This window comes from Aptenodytes patagonicus, chromosome Z (genome assembly GCF_965638725.1).
Source record: "Aptenodytes patagonicus chromosome Z, bAptPat1.pri.cur, whole genome shotgun sequence".
NCBI lineage: Eukaryota > Metazoa > Chordata > Aves > Sphenisciformes > Spheniscidae > Aptenodytes > Aptenodytes patagonicus.
In genome coordinates, this window is record NC_134982.1 from 70332493 (window position 1) to 70347769 (window position 15277).

Below are 15277 nucleotides of genomic sequence, written 5' to 3' on the forward strand. Positions count from 1 at the left end.
GACATGCATTTTACCACTTTGTGCTTTGTAGTCAAAGTATCTTGTGCATGTCATTTTCTAGCTCAACACACTTGGCTTTTCCAAGAGCTTAAAACAAGTGATAATGAGGTTAGGCTTATTGCCGCATCTGTGATGATTAAAATACATATTTCCAAAAAAAACCCCAAAAACAACCACGCCAAAACAAAAACAACAAGAAGTTTTGTTATCATGGAAATGTATCAATTTGTAAGACAGATGTACAATATCTTAGTTGACCCAACTTCTGATAGGTTCCTAAGGAGAACCTTTTTCCATAACTTGTTTCCTAATTTTGCTATAAAAAACAACTGTATGCTCAATCTGCATCTTGGACATCCATAATAAGCACTGTACACTGCCACCTTCAAAATGGAATATCTAAAAGCGCAAAATGTACTTCACACTGGAATTTGAAACCTAAAGTACTGAAAAAAGTTAAATACAAAAGTTCATATTCATACAATAAACTACACGTACAAAAAATACAGCACGAAACATTCAGAAACACTGAACATATCTAAAAATTTAAAACCACATAAATATTAGATAAACACCAGAGGACAGCTGCTTGAAAAAAGTTTGGTAATTTTGTTTCAGAATGCTATTTTTACCTTTTCTATGCATTTCCGCAGGCTATGGATATTTCGAACCCACCATCCTATACCCATAGCTCTGAGTTCTGACCATGTTGGATCTCCTTTCTGCACTGCAGGGAGCATGCTCAGTAGTTCTTCTTCCGCTACTGAATGAAATGCCCAGGCAAAATGACTAGTAGATAAGCCTACATAATAAGCCATTAAAAAAAAAAAACAAAGATTCACTAATAAAATAATCCAGAATCTGGAGTCAAGGGGGTGGGGAAGGGAGAAGAGAAGAAGGTTGGATTGTTTGGTTTTGACTGCTAAGTGCATTGCTGATGAGGCAACAGAAATTTGAGAATATTTGTAAGTACTGCGTACTAAATATCAAAGAAAACTCAAACAGATGAAAACATTTTTTCACTTGCAAACTCTTTATGTAAGTTTGCAAAGAACAGAGTTACTGACCGAAGCTCAAAATATACTTATAGTGGGTGGCATTAAGATTAGCCATGCTACAAAGTGCAACATACTGATTGAACTTTTCAAAGTTTTGAAAGGTAGGTTCACTATTTTGACTTAGATTAGAAAATGCAAAGTTTCAGATAATCACAGTAGAAAACAGGTTTGAGGATAGAGATACAGGAGAAAACTGGAAGGAAAAAAAGCACATGAGGAAGATAGCAATTACTAAGCAGCAGCATAGCTGGCTATGGACAATTGCGACTCTAGTGAGGGCCAGGAAATGCTTCTTTGCAGAGGCACACTCAACTGCACCTCTGCAGATGCCTTGGAGTCACTTCTTACTCTCAGCAATTTCTGAGCTCAGCAGAAGTATCTCAACTAAAAGTATTCCATCAGAGAGCTAACTCAGCAGTACTCTGTTGTGGCAGTCCTGGCAATTCCAATCTCTGATGCAGCTGAGGGGTGACAAGCCATGAGATTGGAAATGCCATCAACTGTCATGATGACTAATGAAAGGGTGAAGAAGCAATCACAGCCAGTCCTTTAGATTTGATTAGTCCTAATCAAATCCACCTCATTCAGTCGTCTGCAACATCAGGTTGGAACTACTCAAAACTATACCAAAGAAAACTATTTGAAATAGTTCATTGGATAATTACAGTAAGCCTATGAAAAAAACATTTAAAGTCTGAGTAGACTGTAAGAGATTTTTTTTCAAATATGTATTAAAAAAACTAAGTAAACACGTATTTTGTTTTCCACTGCATTATTCCTGCAGAAGGTTATTGGATCAACATGGTACTAGAAGCACTAGAAAAGCTAGTTCTTTTGGGGAAATAGAAAAAATTGAAACTAAAAAATTGTTACAAAGAAAAATCACTTCAGTTCCAAGACCTCTGCCTAAAATAAAACAGACATTTTCTGCTCTGGCATACATTCATATTGAACAATGTTTTTTTAAAAAAAACAACAAAATAACACGTTGATTCTGCACAGGCATGTCAACAGCGCAGCAATCATATGCACAGCTATGTCACTAAGATTAACCTCATCTAAGAAAACACATCACTTACCTTGGTGAAGCAGTTGAGCTCGATGTACAGGAGGAAGTGAAGTTGTTAGAAATGTGTGAAGCCGAACAGCCAATAAAAATTTTAAACCACACTCATCAAGAGTTTCTCCACCTGGAATTAAATATTTATATGCACTTTAGAGAAACTACTAATCAAGTTGCTATTGGGTGTCTTCACAGAAGAAATACTTTACAGTTCTGTGACTACTAATGCTTTAAATTCATAAATACAGTAGCTTAATTCATAATTCTTCCCTTCAAGGAAAGGGAAAGAGGAAAATTTCTGAAGTTATTTGTTCTTAATGCAAGAAACAGAAAAAGTGTTATCATATTAAAAAAATCCATAAACTTATTTCTCAATTTCTCTACATAATGCAACAAACATTGGCCATTAAGAAAGTTGTCTCTTCAAAAGTGAATTAGAAACAATTATGCTATGTGGACTGACAGACTAACACTGATGTTAACAGTTAGCAATACAAAATTTGATTTTATGAAAGTCTGATATTTTGAAACTTTAGTTAAACAGTAAATACTGTGATGGCACAGTAAATAACACAGGCTATACTATGAAACAAAACTACGATGTGCTTTCATGAGCCACAAAAATATTCCAAAATAGGAAAAACTCCCAAAAAAGGTTGTGAAGCACAGTAGTACATTTAACTTGGAAGAGACAGCTTACCCTGATTTCTGTCTCTGCTTTCTCCAATGTCAGTACTGGTAGTAGATATTGTATCTGCCAAGGCCATCAATGACATTTGCTCCATCCTAGTCAGACCTGGCAAGCTTGAATGAAGCAAGTGACGAGAAAGAACTTGAGCATGCTCTGGTCCAAAGTAAGTTGGGCTATACTGAGAAAGATCGATGACTTTTGGTTTTGAACTGTCTTCATCTGCATCAAATGTAACGAGTTCATCTGTACTTATAACAGTATTTTGAAAGAGATCTTCATAATTGTCATTGGGCATATCTTTTTTATTTTGACTATTTTGATTATTAGACTTCTCTGAACAGGAATGAGATGAATCATCATCCGCAGCAAGCAGAGCATACAAAGGCAATGGTGGAACAGAGTCTATTTCAATATAGTCTGTAGTCTCAGTTTTGCTGAATGTTTTGGGATCTCTTGCAGTACTTCCACTAGCACTGATGGTCAGAGATCTGAGCCTTTTATCATGATTAGGTTCAGATTCATTTACAGCAACAACTTCTCCAGCAATGCACTTCACCAGATGGGACAAAATGGCTTTTGCTCTACGTACTTTACCAAGATCCATGAGTTCCAACAGTTGATATGGATGGTACTGAGGTAAAGTGGGAGATAATGTATGAGCTGCTTCAAAAAGACCAGAATCTTCCATTTCCGTAGACAGATCACAGGCAGATCTTTTCCCACTAAGTTTCTGTGCAAGGCTGGTCATTGATCTGGTCAAGGTTCGCTTTGGTGGATGCACACTTGAGGCAGCTGACTGGCTTTGTTTCATTAAGCTAGGTATACATGGCATACTTCCACTGTAGGAATCTGTACTAACTAGTTCCTGCTTGGAAGGAGATTGCCACTGGGAATAAACATGCATTTCACAATCCATTCCAACTACAAGAATGCCATCACGCACCCAAGACAAGGAGACTGGAAAAGGAGGTGACCCCTCTACAGATGAAACCAAGTCAACACAACGCAGCAGAACAAACCTAGAAAGGGTTGTAGCCTTCGTACTGCCACTATGGGAGATTGCTACAATCTCCTTACCATTTTGTTCTTGCATTTTCCCAGACAGTTGACCAAACATAAAAAGTTTTGATCCAATTCCCACTGTTAGAATATGTGAACCATCTTCCCTAGACATCCAATCTAAGTGTACCAAGTGCTTAGTGCTGGGCATAATATTCCCACCATGAGACAGAGGAATGTCTTGTCGGTTATATGCCACTAAATTACTATCAATACTAACACCAGAGTCTAACATGGTGCCTATCTCATCTAAATGAAGAGTCTGTTCTAGAATCCAAGAAGAACCACCTGTAGATTCACATTCAAAAATACTAACATGCATTATAAAATCTTGAGAAAGATGACTATTTTTAGATGTTGCCTGCTTGTATGCTACTGCTAATCTGTTCGTGTGTGCACAGCTAACTTCAGTTGGCCTTCCTGGAACATTAATAGCACTACTACTAAGAAGTCCATCCTCAATCAGTAATGGCCATTCTTCCCATACATATGTAACATCACTGTGTGCACTATATTCTGGCATGGAAGAAGCTGATGATTCAGTGGTAACTCTGCATCTCCAGAATCGAACTTTTCCATCAGAGCATGAAGTAGCCAGCAGATATGGTGCACGACAAACAGGATATATGGAAGAAGAACTCAGATGTCCTAAAATTAAATAAAATACACTTTTACTGGGGGAAATACTAAAAAGTGAGTGAAAAAGTAAAGACATTTTTATTCTGTTATAATTTTATTATTCTGAAACAAAAAATATTAGCACTTCCTCACAAAGAGGGTTGTTTGCAGCGCCTCACAAAGGCGACAACATGACAAAAATATTATGAAACCATATTACCCTTTGTTTCCATTTCATGCTTAGAGAGGAGTCAAATTATATGATTTAAACCTGAATATTAATATCTACCATCTTTCACAAACAAACATTTTCCATTCAGAAACCTAAAAATCTTTATAAAATATTTTTGGAAAGACTACTGATGGAAGCCTTAAAATTTACGTATAGATCCTACAAAAAATTTCATGAATGACTGCAAAACCAAATTTGTGTTTCTATTCCTTTTATTGCAAGAATCTGGAATTCAATAAATATTATACCTTAAATAAAAGCTGCATTTTAGTATTAGTTCCAGGATTGAGATATAAAGTCAGGGGGAGCAAGTTATTGCAAACCTTTTGGATCCGCCTACAGGCGTTTTAATTTTCACAACAAATACCAAACTTACTATTACTTTGTTTCTATTTTAAGACCAAAGTCAGAAATGCAAGGATTCTTTATTTTATTCTTTAAAAACAATTACAAACCTGCTGATGGCTTTACACTTATTATCTCTACTCCTTCTGGCAAACTCAACTCTTGACTATACACCATTCTGGAAGACAGAGTAAGCCAGCTGGTGCTCTGAAGGTTTGCTCTACAGGCCTGGTACTTTTGAGTGAAAGGTGATTGGATCTTCTCTGGATCTGGTGAAGGATACAATTCTTCCGCTTGTGTTGCTGCTTCAGGTGTATTTGAATCTATCTTTTCATCTAAAAAAGTTTGCATTGTTAATTTAAAAAAGTCAATGATTTCTTTTAACCTAAGAAGAAATTTTACTCACCTTAAAAGTTCCAAAAAGACAGATAAAACATGACTTAAAATTTTACTTTCATTTTAATGAAATGCTTTAAAGAGAAATGCTAGCACACCTCAGATTAAATACTTCTGAAATTCTAAAACTGCTGACAATTTATAGCTTTAAACTATTCAGACTTAAAACAATCAAACTGTAACCAGAAACACTAAAACTGCAGACTAAAGAGGTATGTATGTGGTTATCCACAGAAATTAACGTTTCATGAAGCACAAAATACCTGCAGTTAGAGAAAATTAAATTAAGACCTCTATGTCTTACCTTACAATTGGGGAAAGGTATTATTCAGAAAAGTTTTGTTAGTATTTGCTTAAAATGTAGGATCTTGGAGATTATGTGATACAAATGCTTCATTACTTTTTTTTTTCATAAAACTCAACAGTTGAAGTATGAATTTGATGGATTTGGAACATGAAGATTGCCAACAGGTTGGTTGAAAAGCCTTATCAGTAATGTCCTCATTATGTAAGTAGATCAGAAAATTTGGATCTTTAGTCTTCTCACCAACTTATAAACTAATTGCAATAATACTTAAAATAACTCAAGAAATTCTGCCTTTGAAAGCAACAGTAAGACCAATTTGGTTTAAATGACAGAAACATGCATTGTAACAGATTCCTCTGATATGTAATGAATGCCATATTTATGTTTTCTTAAAAATCTTCAAATGTTAACGGAAAACTACTGAAGTGTATCTTAGCTTACTTAAAGTTTTATAGTTTTTGTGGTAGCTTGGTAGTCTGAAAGAGAACCAGCAGATTTCAGAACTTTAAAGTTGTTCGTAATTGTATCTCTGATGTTTAGGTGCTTCAGACTACAGTCCAATTTAGAACTTAAGTGTAAACTCAAAAACTGCAGAACAAAAACTTCTGAGAAGCAAAACATCTGAACTGTTAGGCTGTATTAAAACCAGATAAATATATTTGCCCTTAGAATGCACAAAAAATACCAAACTTTGGGCTCAGGCTGAACTCAAAAGCTTCATCATTCTGAAGATTAAGTAGTAATCAAGAAAGAATGGGTTGTGACTAAAGCTTGTAATCAAATTACAGATTCTTTTCAAAAAGCTGAAATACAATTTAGAATACGCTGAATAGCAGATATATTCGTGAGATAGTCCCTTTTTTTTTTTAAACAGAAAGCTACAAGAAAAAGGGCTTACCTACTGAGACAGGAATTGACTTCAAATGTAAATGCCACATATGTAGTAACGAACGGTTTTGAGTATACTCTATTACTATTAGGTAGAATTTTTCAGAGAATCCATTCTGCTGATTTCCTGATGAAATTCAGAACAGGAAGATCTTAGGGGTTATTCACCTGAAAGCAGAACTAAATTTTGCTGGCTAGCAAATAATCATATTAAGCTATTACGAACTAATACTGAAATGCAATGATCTGACTCTGTTATATTAGTTTTCTCAGTATTTTATCACAAGCAACAATGACTACAATTATAGGTACACACATGAAGAACTGTCAACGTTTTCTTTTAGAGAGAACAAAATATTTGCCTGAATTTGTTGTGTTTAAAGTTAAATCCCAGAATGTACTCTCAGCTCTACACCTTTGTCTTTTACATGCTTGTCTCTTACAGTTTCTTAGCTATCTGTTACTGCCAACTGTAACAGTTAAGACAGCGAGCTACACAGATGTCTGGCCTTTAATGTATAAAAAGTATACAAGTTACATCTAGAGAAGAAATGCCATGTCAACAGTTGGGAAAGTCATAGCCTGGTCTAATGGATAGGCTCATCCATCACAACCCAGCCAGACCAACTATATAGTCTGGAATGCACGAGACATACAATGCTTCTTCCTAAGAAATTATTTGCTATAGTTTCACCCCAAGAAAAGACAACATGAGTTGTAATATTAGTAGGAGCCAATTTCTGGAGGGTGCACCCAACCATCCTCCTTCCTTAGCACCAAAGTAAACCCATTAGGACCAAGAGGGAATAGTTAGTTTAATGACCATCTTTCCTCCATGATTCCTCCAACCCTTCTTTCGGTGTGCACCTATATAAAACATCATCAAGAATAAGCTTTATTTGCCCTGTGGGTTTGACATTGGGTTGCTTACGGTACTGTAGAAAAACGCAAGTGCATTTGTTCTTTTTTTAAAAACAACATGAGCTAAATACTTGTATGCTTTATTAAAGAAGAAATAGTGGGGGTTTTCAAAACTGAAGAGCTTTAAAGTACTAGAAAATACTTTCAAATTAGAATGTATGTGAATGATACCCTTCTAATTTACAGATTTTCAAAGGGTCCATTTAGCCCAATTTCTTACATGGCAACAATCCATATAGACCTTCAGAACACATACAGATGTATACAGTTGCCCTTTTCTAAGATCAAATAGCTTCTATATTTCTTTTAAAGTCCTTTCTGTACATCATACTCAAGATGCAAATGTCCAAATTTATGCTGTAGAGTAACAGTTCTTTTTGTTCTCTATTTTGTTCTTAATTTTCAACATCCCATTTGCATTTTTTGACCTCTACCGAGAGTTGGGTTGACATTTTCATAGATTATCTCCATTACTCCAAATCTTTCTCAACTAGAAACAGCTAATACAGAATTGATCACTACGTATATACAGTTCAGGTAATATTTCCTTAGGTGTCTCCCTTTTCTTCTAACAAAAATAAATTTTGTGTACCAAGTTATTATGCAACATTTTGACACTGTTCCACAACTTTGGTTCCTTTTATTTAGCATTTCCTTTACTACTGCTGATGACTTCGTATCACAAACTTTACTCTGACCCTTTTTTTCTACATTATATCATTGGAACAGAACAAAACAAAATTGAGATGCCTATATAACACAACCAATGACCCACTCCACCAAGGAAAACTGATCATTTATTCCAGAGCAATTCAGATCTGCCCAAAGACCTACAAATTCACACACTACTCATAGTATTGTATTTTATAGTTGTGTTTTGGGGGATTTGTTTGGCCTGCCATTTATTATACAACGCAAGGCCTGAGGAACAGTATTTAGTTGATGTAAAGGATGGACATCCATCATGAAAGGACGCAAGTAAGCTTTGTCTATGTCATATCCTACAGCTACACGCTCTACATTTAAAACCCTTTCCTCCTCATGTAAGAAAGGTATCAGCAATGGAATGCTTAATACAGTACATGATGGGTATCTCATGATTTAAGCTACTTTATCTAAATTTGGTTGCACACTACTCTTAAAGGAAGTGAAACACCCATGAGTTTCATTAGACTAGATTTTCTTCTTTGGTATATAAAGATCTCAAACAGACTAAGGTATTTGACCTTAAAATGCTAAAAGCTATATAACAAGTTCTTTTTCCTCTGTGGAATGAAAAATATAATACTTTGTCTTCAGTGTTCTATGAAAAAGAATTCTTTACCAGAGTCCGGCAAATTGTTGTTCTTTTCAGGTGTTTTCTTCTCCTGGTTATTTAAAATGAAGTCTTCTTGAAAAACATGGAATAACTGTGTTTTCCTGCCATGCTAAGAAAGTAAAAACACACACAAGAAGTGAACATCATGGAGTGTACTGTTTAAGATTGCTGTCTAACATGGGAGCTTTTAACTTGACTGTTCGGTTATACACATCAGTGAAAGATTTCTCAAGAAAATGCACCTTCATTACTCACTTTTTTCATTTACAGGTACTATGAAACCAAAAGCAAGTATATGTCAGAATCAGTCTTTAAATACCTCATCTTTACCTGACGAAGAGCTAAAGGTATAGCCTTATTATTAACACTTTTTAAACAAGCTAATTATGGTATGAAGTGAGTAAGAAAAAGATCTTACAAGCTCAGTGATAGCATCCAGTTCAATGATACATCCTGGGCGAGCCGTAGATTGCTGACTTACGATGTTAAAAACTTCACCAACATATTTCTGTTTAAAAAGAGTTAGGGGGATGGTCTTGTTAACTCAGTTTTGTGCATTTCTGTGGTACAGCCTGCTAGGTAGGTGCAACATCACTAAGCAAATGTAAACTAAAGCATTAAACATACACTGGTTGCAATCCACCAAGAACACAGATAACATTCCCAGTTTTAACAAGAGCCACGTTGTTTTCGATGGCTGACAGGCGACAAGAACTTGCATCTCTCATCTAGAAAGCCTTGCATTCAGCAGTTTATTGTGCTTTCCCCGAGCTGCATTGTCACCTCAACTTTATTTTAGGAGGGACAATGCACACACACAGTTTGTTGCTCTGTTATTACGTCTCGTAGTGCAAGTGTTTCAGAGGTATTTCCCAACCAAGCATTGACCTGCCTCAACATGCAGTGTTTCAGATTAAATGGAATGCAGTATAGCTACAATGTGAAATCCTCAGCAACCAGCTTAGTCAGTTACCAACAAGCCTGAAACTAGCACTACTGAATGAAGTTCCAACCTCCAAAAACTTGAGACAGCTTTTCACTTACAGAAATTTCTGGACTGGAGAGCTCACACAAAAGTTTCTTAGCGTCTATTACAGCTTGGTATAATCTCAAATGCTGTCCGTCACTAGCCACAAAGCAGGCACTTGGAGAATTACAGTATGCACCTGAAAAATAAGAATGCACAAAGTGCTGAAATACTCAAACACCAAGTTGCTCCCTTTTTTTGGCAAGAGGAAATTTTGACGTTATGAACGAAAATAATGTAGTGTAAGAAAAATTCTCTCATTAATTTCTGTTCACAAGCAACAACTACAAAGTTTAATGCTGCACTTGGCAACCAAATTTAAGTATATGAAAGGAAATGAGAACACCATTTGCAAACCAGAGCAAAATCTATCTCTGCTTTTAAGTGTTCCACACACTTTGAAGTATGCACTAGCATCTAAGAACTTTACTGCATTAGCTTCTAAAATATCAAATACATAAAAGAAGGCAGAAGAACACAGCAATTCTTCACACAGGAATAAACAATTTCCAAGTATCAGTTTGGAAATTTTGTGAAATAAAGGACCCATGCTTAACATTTTTTCCAACGCATTCAAGTATAGCTACATTATCTATTTAATTGCATTATTAGGTTATATTACTTTTACTCCAGAACACTTCACAAATCAGGAAACCAAACTCACCAAGGCAATAGCTGGGTATAAGTGTGGGCAGCCATGCAACATTAGAAAAAGCTGAAACATGGAGAGAATTGATCCGAGCAAGTTCAGAAACTCCACCAGAAAAGGACAAAGGCCCAACAGGGTCAACTCTCCAAAGAATAAGTTCACTGTAAACCGCATTGGGATCCTGGGATGTTACATCTGCATTGCCTCTACTCTGAAGTCTTACTGGTGACTCCTGAGACTTTAAAGAGTCATTTGCCTGTTTTGCATTCTCAACATCTGGTGAAATTAGAGCATTGTGATGTGAGGTTGTAAGCAACAGTGGTAATACTGAGTGGCAAGCCAGGTCATTAAGATGAAAACGGTGACCACAATATCGGGATTTATGTGAAATACTGAGTACAGTGGAAAAAGCAGATTCCTCAGCAAAACTCACTAGCCACTGGTTCAATGATCCATCTGCATGTTTGGAAATCATCATAACATTGGGTGTGAAGATACTTAGTTTTAAACTGTTGGTTGATTTACTGTGTCCTGAAGAGATAAGCATAGATGAAGATCGTGTAAGGCCAGGAGGCTTTTGTTTGCCTTGTTGAATAGCTAAGTCAACATTTTTGGTACAAGCATACATCACTATACTTCTGCAAAGAGAGTTTGCATCACCCGTCGGAAATGCAACAGGAATTCTTGAGACAAATGATACCTGGAATTTTAAGGAAGGGAGAAAGAATATTAAAGTTATTTTCTCATCATACTTCTCACTGAATAACAATGCATAATCCAAATAAAATAAAGTACCTGCACCTGGCGAAACATGCCAGGCTGGTATTCATCTAGCCAGTCCACATGCCATACCAGCAGTGAACCATCCATAGGGTGTATACTGAATAGCATGTCAGCATTTTTACTCCATTCAGAAAGTAGTACTTCAATTTCATGATCAATAATAGCAGAAGATAAAGGAACAAGGCTCGAATTTGGACTTTTCTCATCACCCAGTTCCTTCTTTTCTTGGTTTCCTTTTTGTTCATCTCCATTTTCATCAACTTCTAGAACACACAGATATATATATTATATTCAAAAGCAGAAGTATAGCAAGCAGTGTTATTTAGGCATTGGAGCACATTTCAGGCCTTTTATAAACCACTCGTATTAAGCACAAATTTAAAATAATTAAAATTTTAACCAGAAATCCTCTAGTGGACCCCAGTCAATGACTAACAAACAAAAATTGTTTATATTGCACCTTAATTTTAAATACTCTTATTTTTCCCCATTTTATATAAATTTTTGCATGCATAGGCAGAACAAAAGCAGTCATTTCCAAACTGTATATATTTAAATTAATTGACTATATTATGTTATAGAATAAAGCTATTTAAATTAGGTGTACATTAATATTAAAAAAAAGAAAGTTAATTCTAGAGGTCGCACCTACTCCCTTAAACATGTTAAAATAGCACACTTTAATGCAAAGGCCTCCAAGTCAGCCTAAATAATACAGTTTTCAGCATAACTCACTCAAAATCTCTGGAACAACCATAAACAAATTCAGAATTTCTAGATAGAGATTTTTAAGTCACTTAGGTACTTCCAGTGTAAGGGAAGAAAATGCATAAAAATGCTACTGTAATCTGTCTGTATCCTTACATGTCAAATTGCCCACCTCTTACTTCACATGAAAGAACATTACAAATAGTGTTGTAAAATGAAAGCCATTTGTCTATGGTAAGAGTTTTACCTTCCATGGATCTGCTATCCATTTGATTAGATTCCTCAGTATTAGTCTCAGGAGAATGATGTTCAAAACTCTTTTTAAGTTGTTGCAAAAATACTTCCATGGATAAGGTAAAATGAAGTTCTTTATTGTTTAGCCAGTGCACAACAAAAGGTCCACTTTTTTCTTCATTTTCACCAAGACTCAGAGATGTGATAGAAGGGAGTAGAGGAATATCTACCAGAAAAAGATGTTGACATTTTTGAAAACCAAGTAGTTTGGCCAAAAAATAATTTTAGAGAAAATGTTTTTAAGCAGAAACGCTGCCATGAAAAAAATAATACATTAAGTGTATTGCCACTTGTCATTCATTTCACCAACATCATCTACTTTCAGTATTAAATTGCTTGACTGCTACCACAAGAGATGTTCCACAGGGAGGTTCTTTGGTGTGCTTACATTACATACAGTATGGCCCTGCACTGTTACATCTTTGTGATGTAACACTGTATGTGCTGGTTAATTTACCTTGTCTTTTGCTACTACAGCTCAGTACGAACCAAATAATTTAAGCATAATTTCCCAACATTTAGTCCACAATGGAGGCTGCAGTAAGTATACACTGTAATCAAGGACCACATATTACAGGGCTTACACTAGCACAGACTAGTAACTCTGTAACACCATCACATAAAGCCAGGATTTCTGATTCCTATAGATTGCATTATTATTTTATATTGCCCTATGGTGCTACTTGGTGTCCCAAGTGGCTATGAAAAATAAAGCAGTAATCACAAAGTAAGTGACAGAAGCAAGTATCAGAATGCTGCAGAGTAACATCATCTAAATTAAGTGTGGCTAAAAAGCAGCTAGGTGATTTACTGTAATTTCCTCAAATGGGACATACAGCAGCATGCTAAAAGCTCAACCTGCATTTAATTTCCACCTAGAAGTCTCCATATATACTCATCTCCTTCTGCTCCCTATTTATTCAGCATTACTTAAATTCCATGCCCTGGGAGACAAAATACTTCTTACTCCAATTCTGTTTTTTTTTCCAAAGCCAGTGATGGCTTTGAATTACTTACCCTCCAGTCTAGCTTAAGAAAATGATAACTGAGAACACACAGATAGAAGGACAGACCACCATGACTACCAGCAATTTTGTTGTGGGGAGGGGATGCAGCAGGGGAGGGGGGGGAAGAAGAACACAGAGTATTTAAGAAACACGGTATTTAAGAAACAGTCTGTCTTCCTGAAAAGGCCAATTAATGCCAGTCTCAAAAACATCGTAATACATTTGGCAAAAACAGAACTTGGAGGGAAGAATTCTGTTGGTCTCTCTTTGGAAGACGAAACTACAGCAGACATGAATAAGAAGGTGAACTGGAAAGATGACTTTTCAGATTATATTATAAATCTACGTACTTTGAGTATATATCAAAAGATTGCTAAAGAAATCACTTCTTTTCCCCATTCTCCTACCTCAAAACTACCAAATTCTAACTACTGCTCAGCTCTGGACAAAATCCTTAGTGAATTTCTGTCTGCTTCATAAATCACATTCACTCTTTCCAGAAAACTTCTAAGGTCTTTGGATTCAGTAACTTTTTCTGGATTTGCCTAGAGATAATGTTGTCCTAACAACCACCGCTTAATTCTTTTCACTGAACTCCACCCAGGCTGAATACCAGTTTAAATAACACTCTAGTATAAAAGAAGGCCTCAATGATTTTGTTGCTGCAAGAAAATGAGTTTCAAAATTAACAACAAAACACAAACAGAATAAAAATTAAGACGACATTTATTCTTTTATATGACAGCATTATTATTCTTCAAAAAGTGAAGTGAATGAGAGATAAAGCTGCTTTGGCCTTAGTTTTTATCAAGTACTCTGAATGTAATAAGGGCAAATTTTCAAGTGAGAGATCATAAACCGATTTGGTTCAAATTAAATGAAAGAAAATAGAATTAGGTTTTCAGATAAAATTTAATTTCAAAAGGGCAAACTAAAAGGACTACCTAGAGAATCTGGTTAGACTGACGTACTTAAGGACTTAACTGTGAGGGAAGACAGATATTTCTTCAAATTAAGATTTAAGATGTGAAAGTTACTTCAAACAGAGGTTCTGCATTAAAGAACAACTCATTACCCTCCAATCTACTGAGTCAAAGACCAAGTGATCCAAAAGACAGTATCAAGATAGATAATATTAATACAGATAACATAGAAGAAATACAAGATTAAAAAGGCATATTGCTTGAGTGCAAGAGAATATTAAAGTTTATGGAACAAGTGTTAGACACCTATAAAAGACTTTTACCATTCTTTTCCAAAATTATTTTTATTCCCATTCTGTGAGTTTGCTGTTGGGCACATTTATATTGTGAAGACTATTAAAAGCAAAATTAAAGTTTACTTAGTTATTATGTATAAACAAACAAGGAAAGAAGTGCATTAAGAGTAGATATAAAAAAGATAGTGAAAGATTATGTGCTAGCCACATGAAAAGGTTAGCTAGCTCCTTGTGCAATTTGAAGATGCAGAAATGCAGAGAGGAGACCTACAAATCTCCAAGAAGTTTTGGAGAAATCTTCCTTTATGACATTGGTTAGTAACATATGTAAGGACTTGAAGACGTTTCCTGTAGAAATAGGATAGCATTGATGGTACAGCACAAAACTGCAAAAAGTTTCCTTTTGGTAGGCTGGATGTGATTCTAGTCATATCTGTTAAAAGAAACATGAGCCAATACTTTAAAAGGTGAAGACTAACTAATCTTACAGGAGAAAGTGTTTACAGCTTGCTTAGCTCAGCAATGGTAATGGAAACCAATAGTTCTTTATAATCATACCAAGGACTGTACAGCTACAAATATGAACTAATCATGAATGCCTTTAGGTCAAACTTGGCCTTTCAAACAAGGGTCAGTAGGAACAAAAAAAACATTTAAAAATACTATTTATAAGACAGAGCTTAACTAGTTTAAG

The 15277-nt window shown here is 35.5% G+C and overlaps 1 protein-coding gene across 8 annotated transcripts in view; it reads right to left on the reverse strand.

Annotated features, from left to right (window-relative positions):
* The window catches only part of DMXL1 (Dmx like 1), a 91685-nt gene that overhangs the window by 42510 nt on the left and 33898 nt on the right, over positions 1–15277 (reverse strand). For all 8 annotated transcript variants that reach the window (XM_076362569.1, XM_076362568.1, XM_076362567.1 and 5 more), the window contains exons 10-20: positions 12311–12523; positions 11368–11618; positions 10588–11272; positions 9941–10062; positions 9315–9404; positions 8903–9005; positions 6668–6784; positions 5177–5401; positions 2822–4519; positions 2138–2248; positions 633–802 (exon numbers count right to left, since the gene is read on the reverse strand). In XM_076362569.1, coding sequence (XP_076218684.1) covers positions 633–802; positions 2138–2248; positions 2822–4519; positions 5177–5401; positions 6668–6784; positions 8903–9005; positions 9315–9404; positions 9941–10062; positions 10588–11272; positions 11368–11618; positions 12311–12523 — 3785 coding nt within the window. The remainder of the gene's footprint in view (positions 1–632; positions 803–2137; positions 2249–2821; positions 4520–5176; positions 5402–6667; positions 6785–8902; positions 9006–9314; positions 9405–9940; positions 10063–10587; positions 11273–11367; positions 11619–12310; positions 12524–15277) is intronic.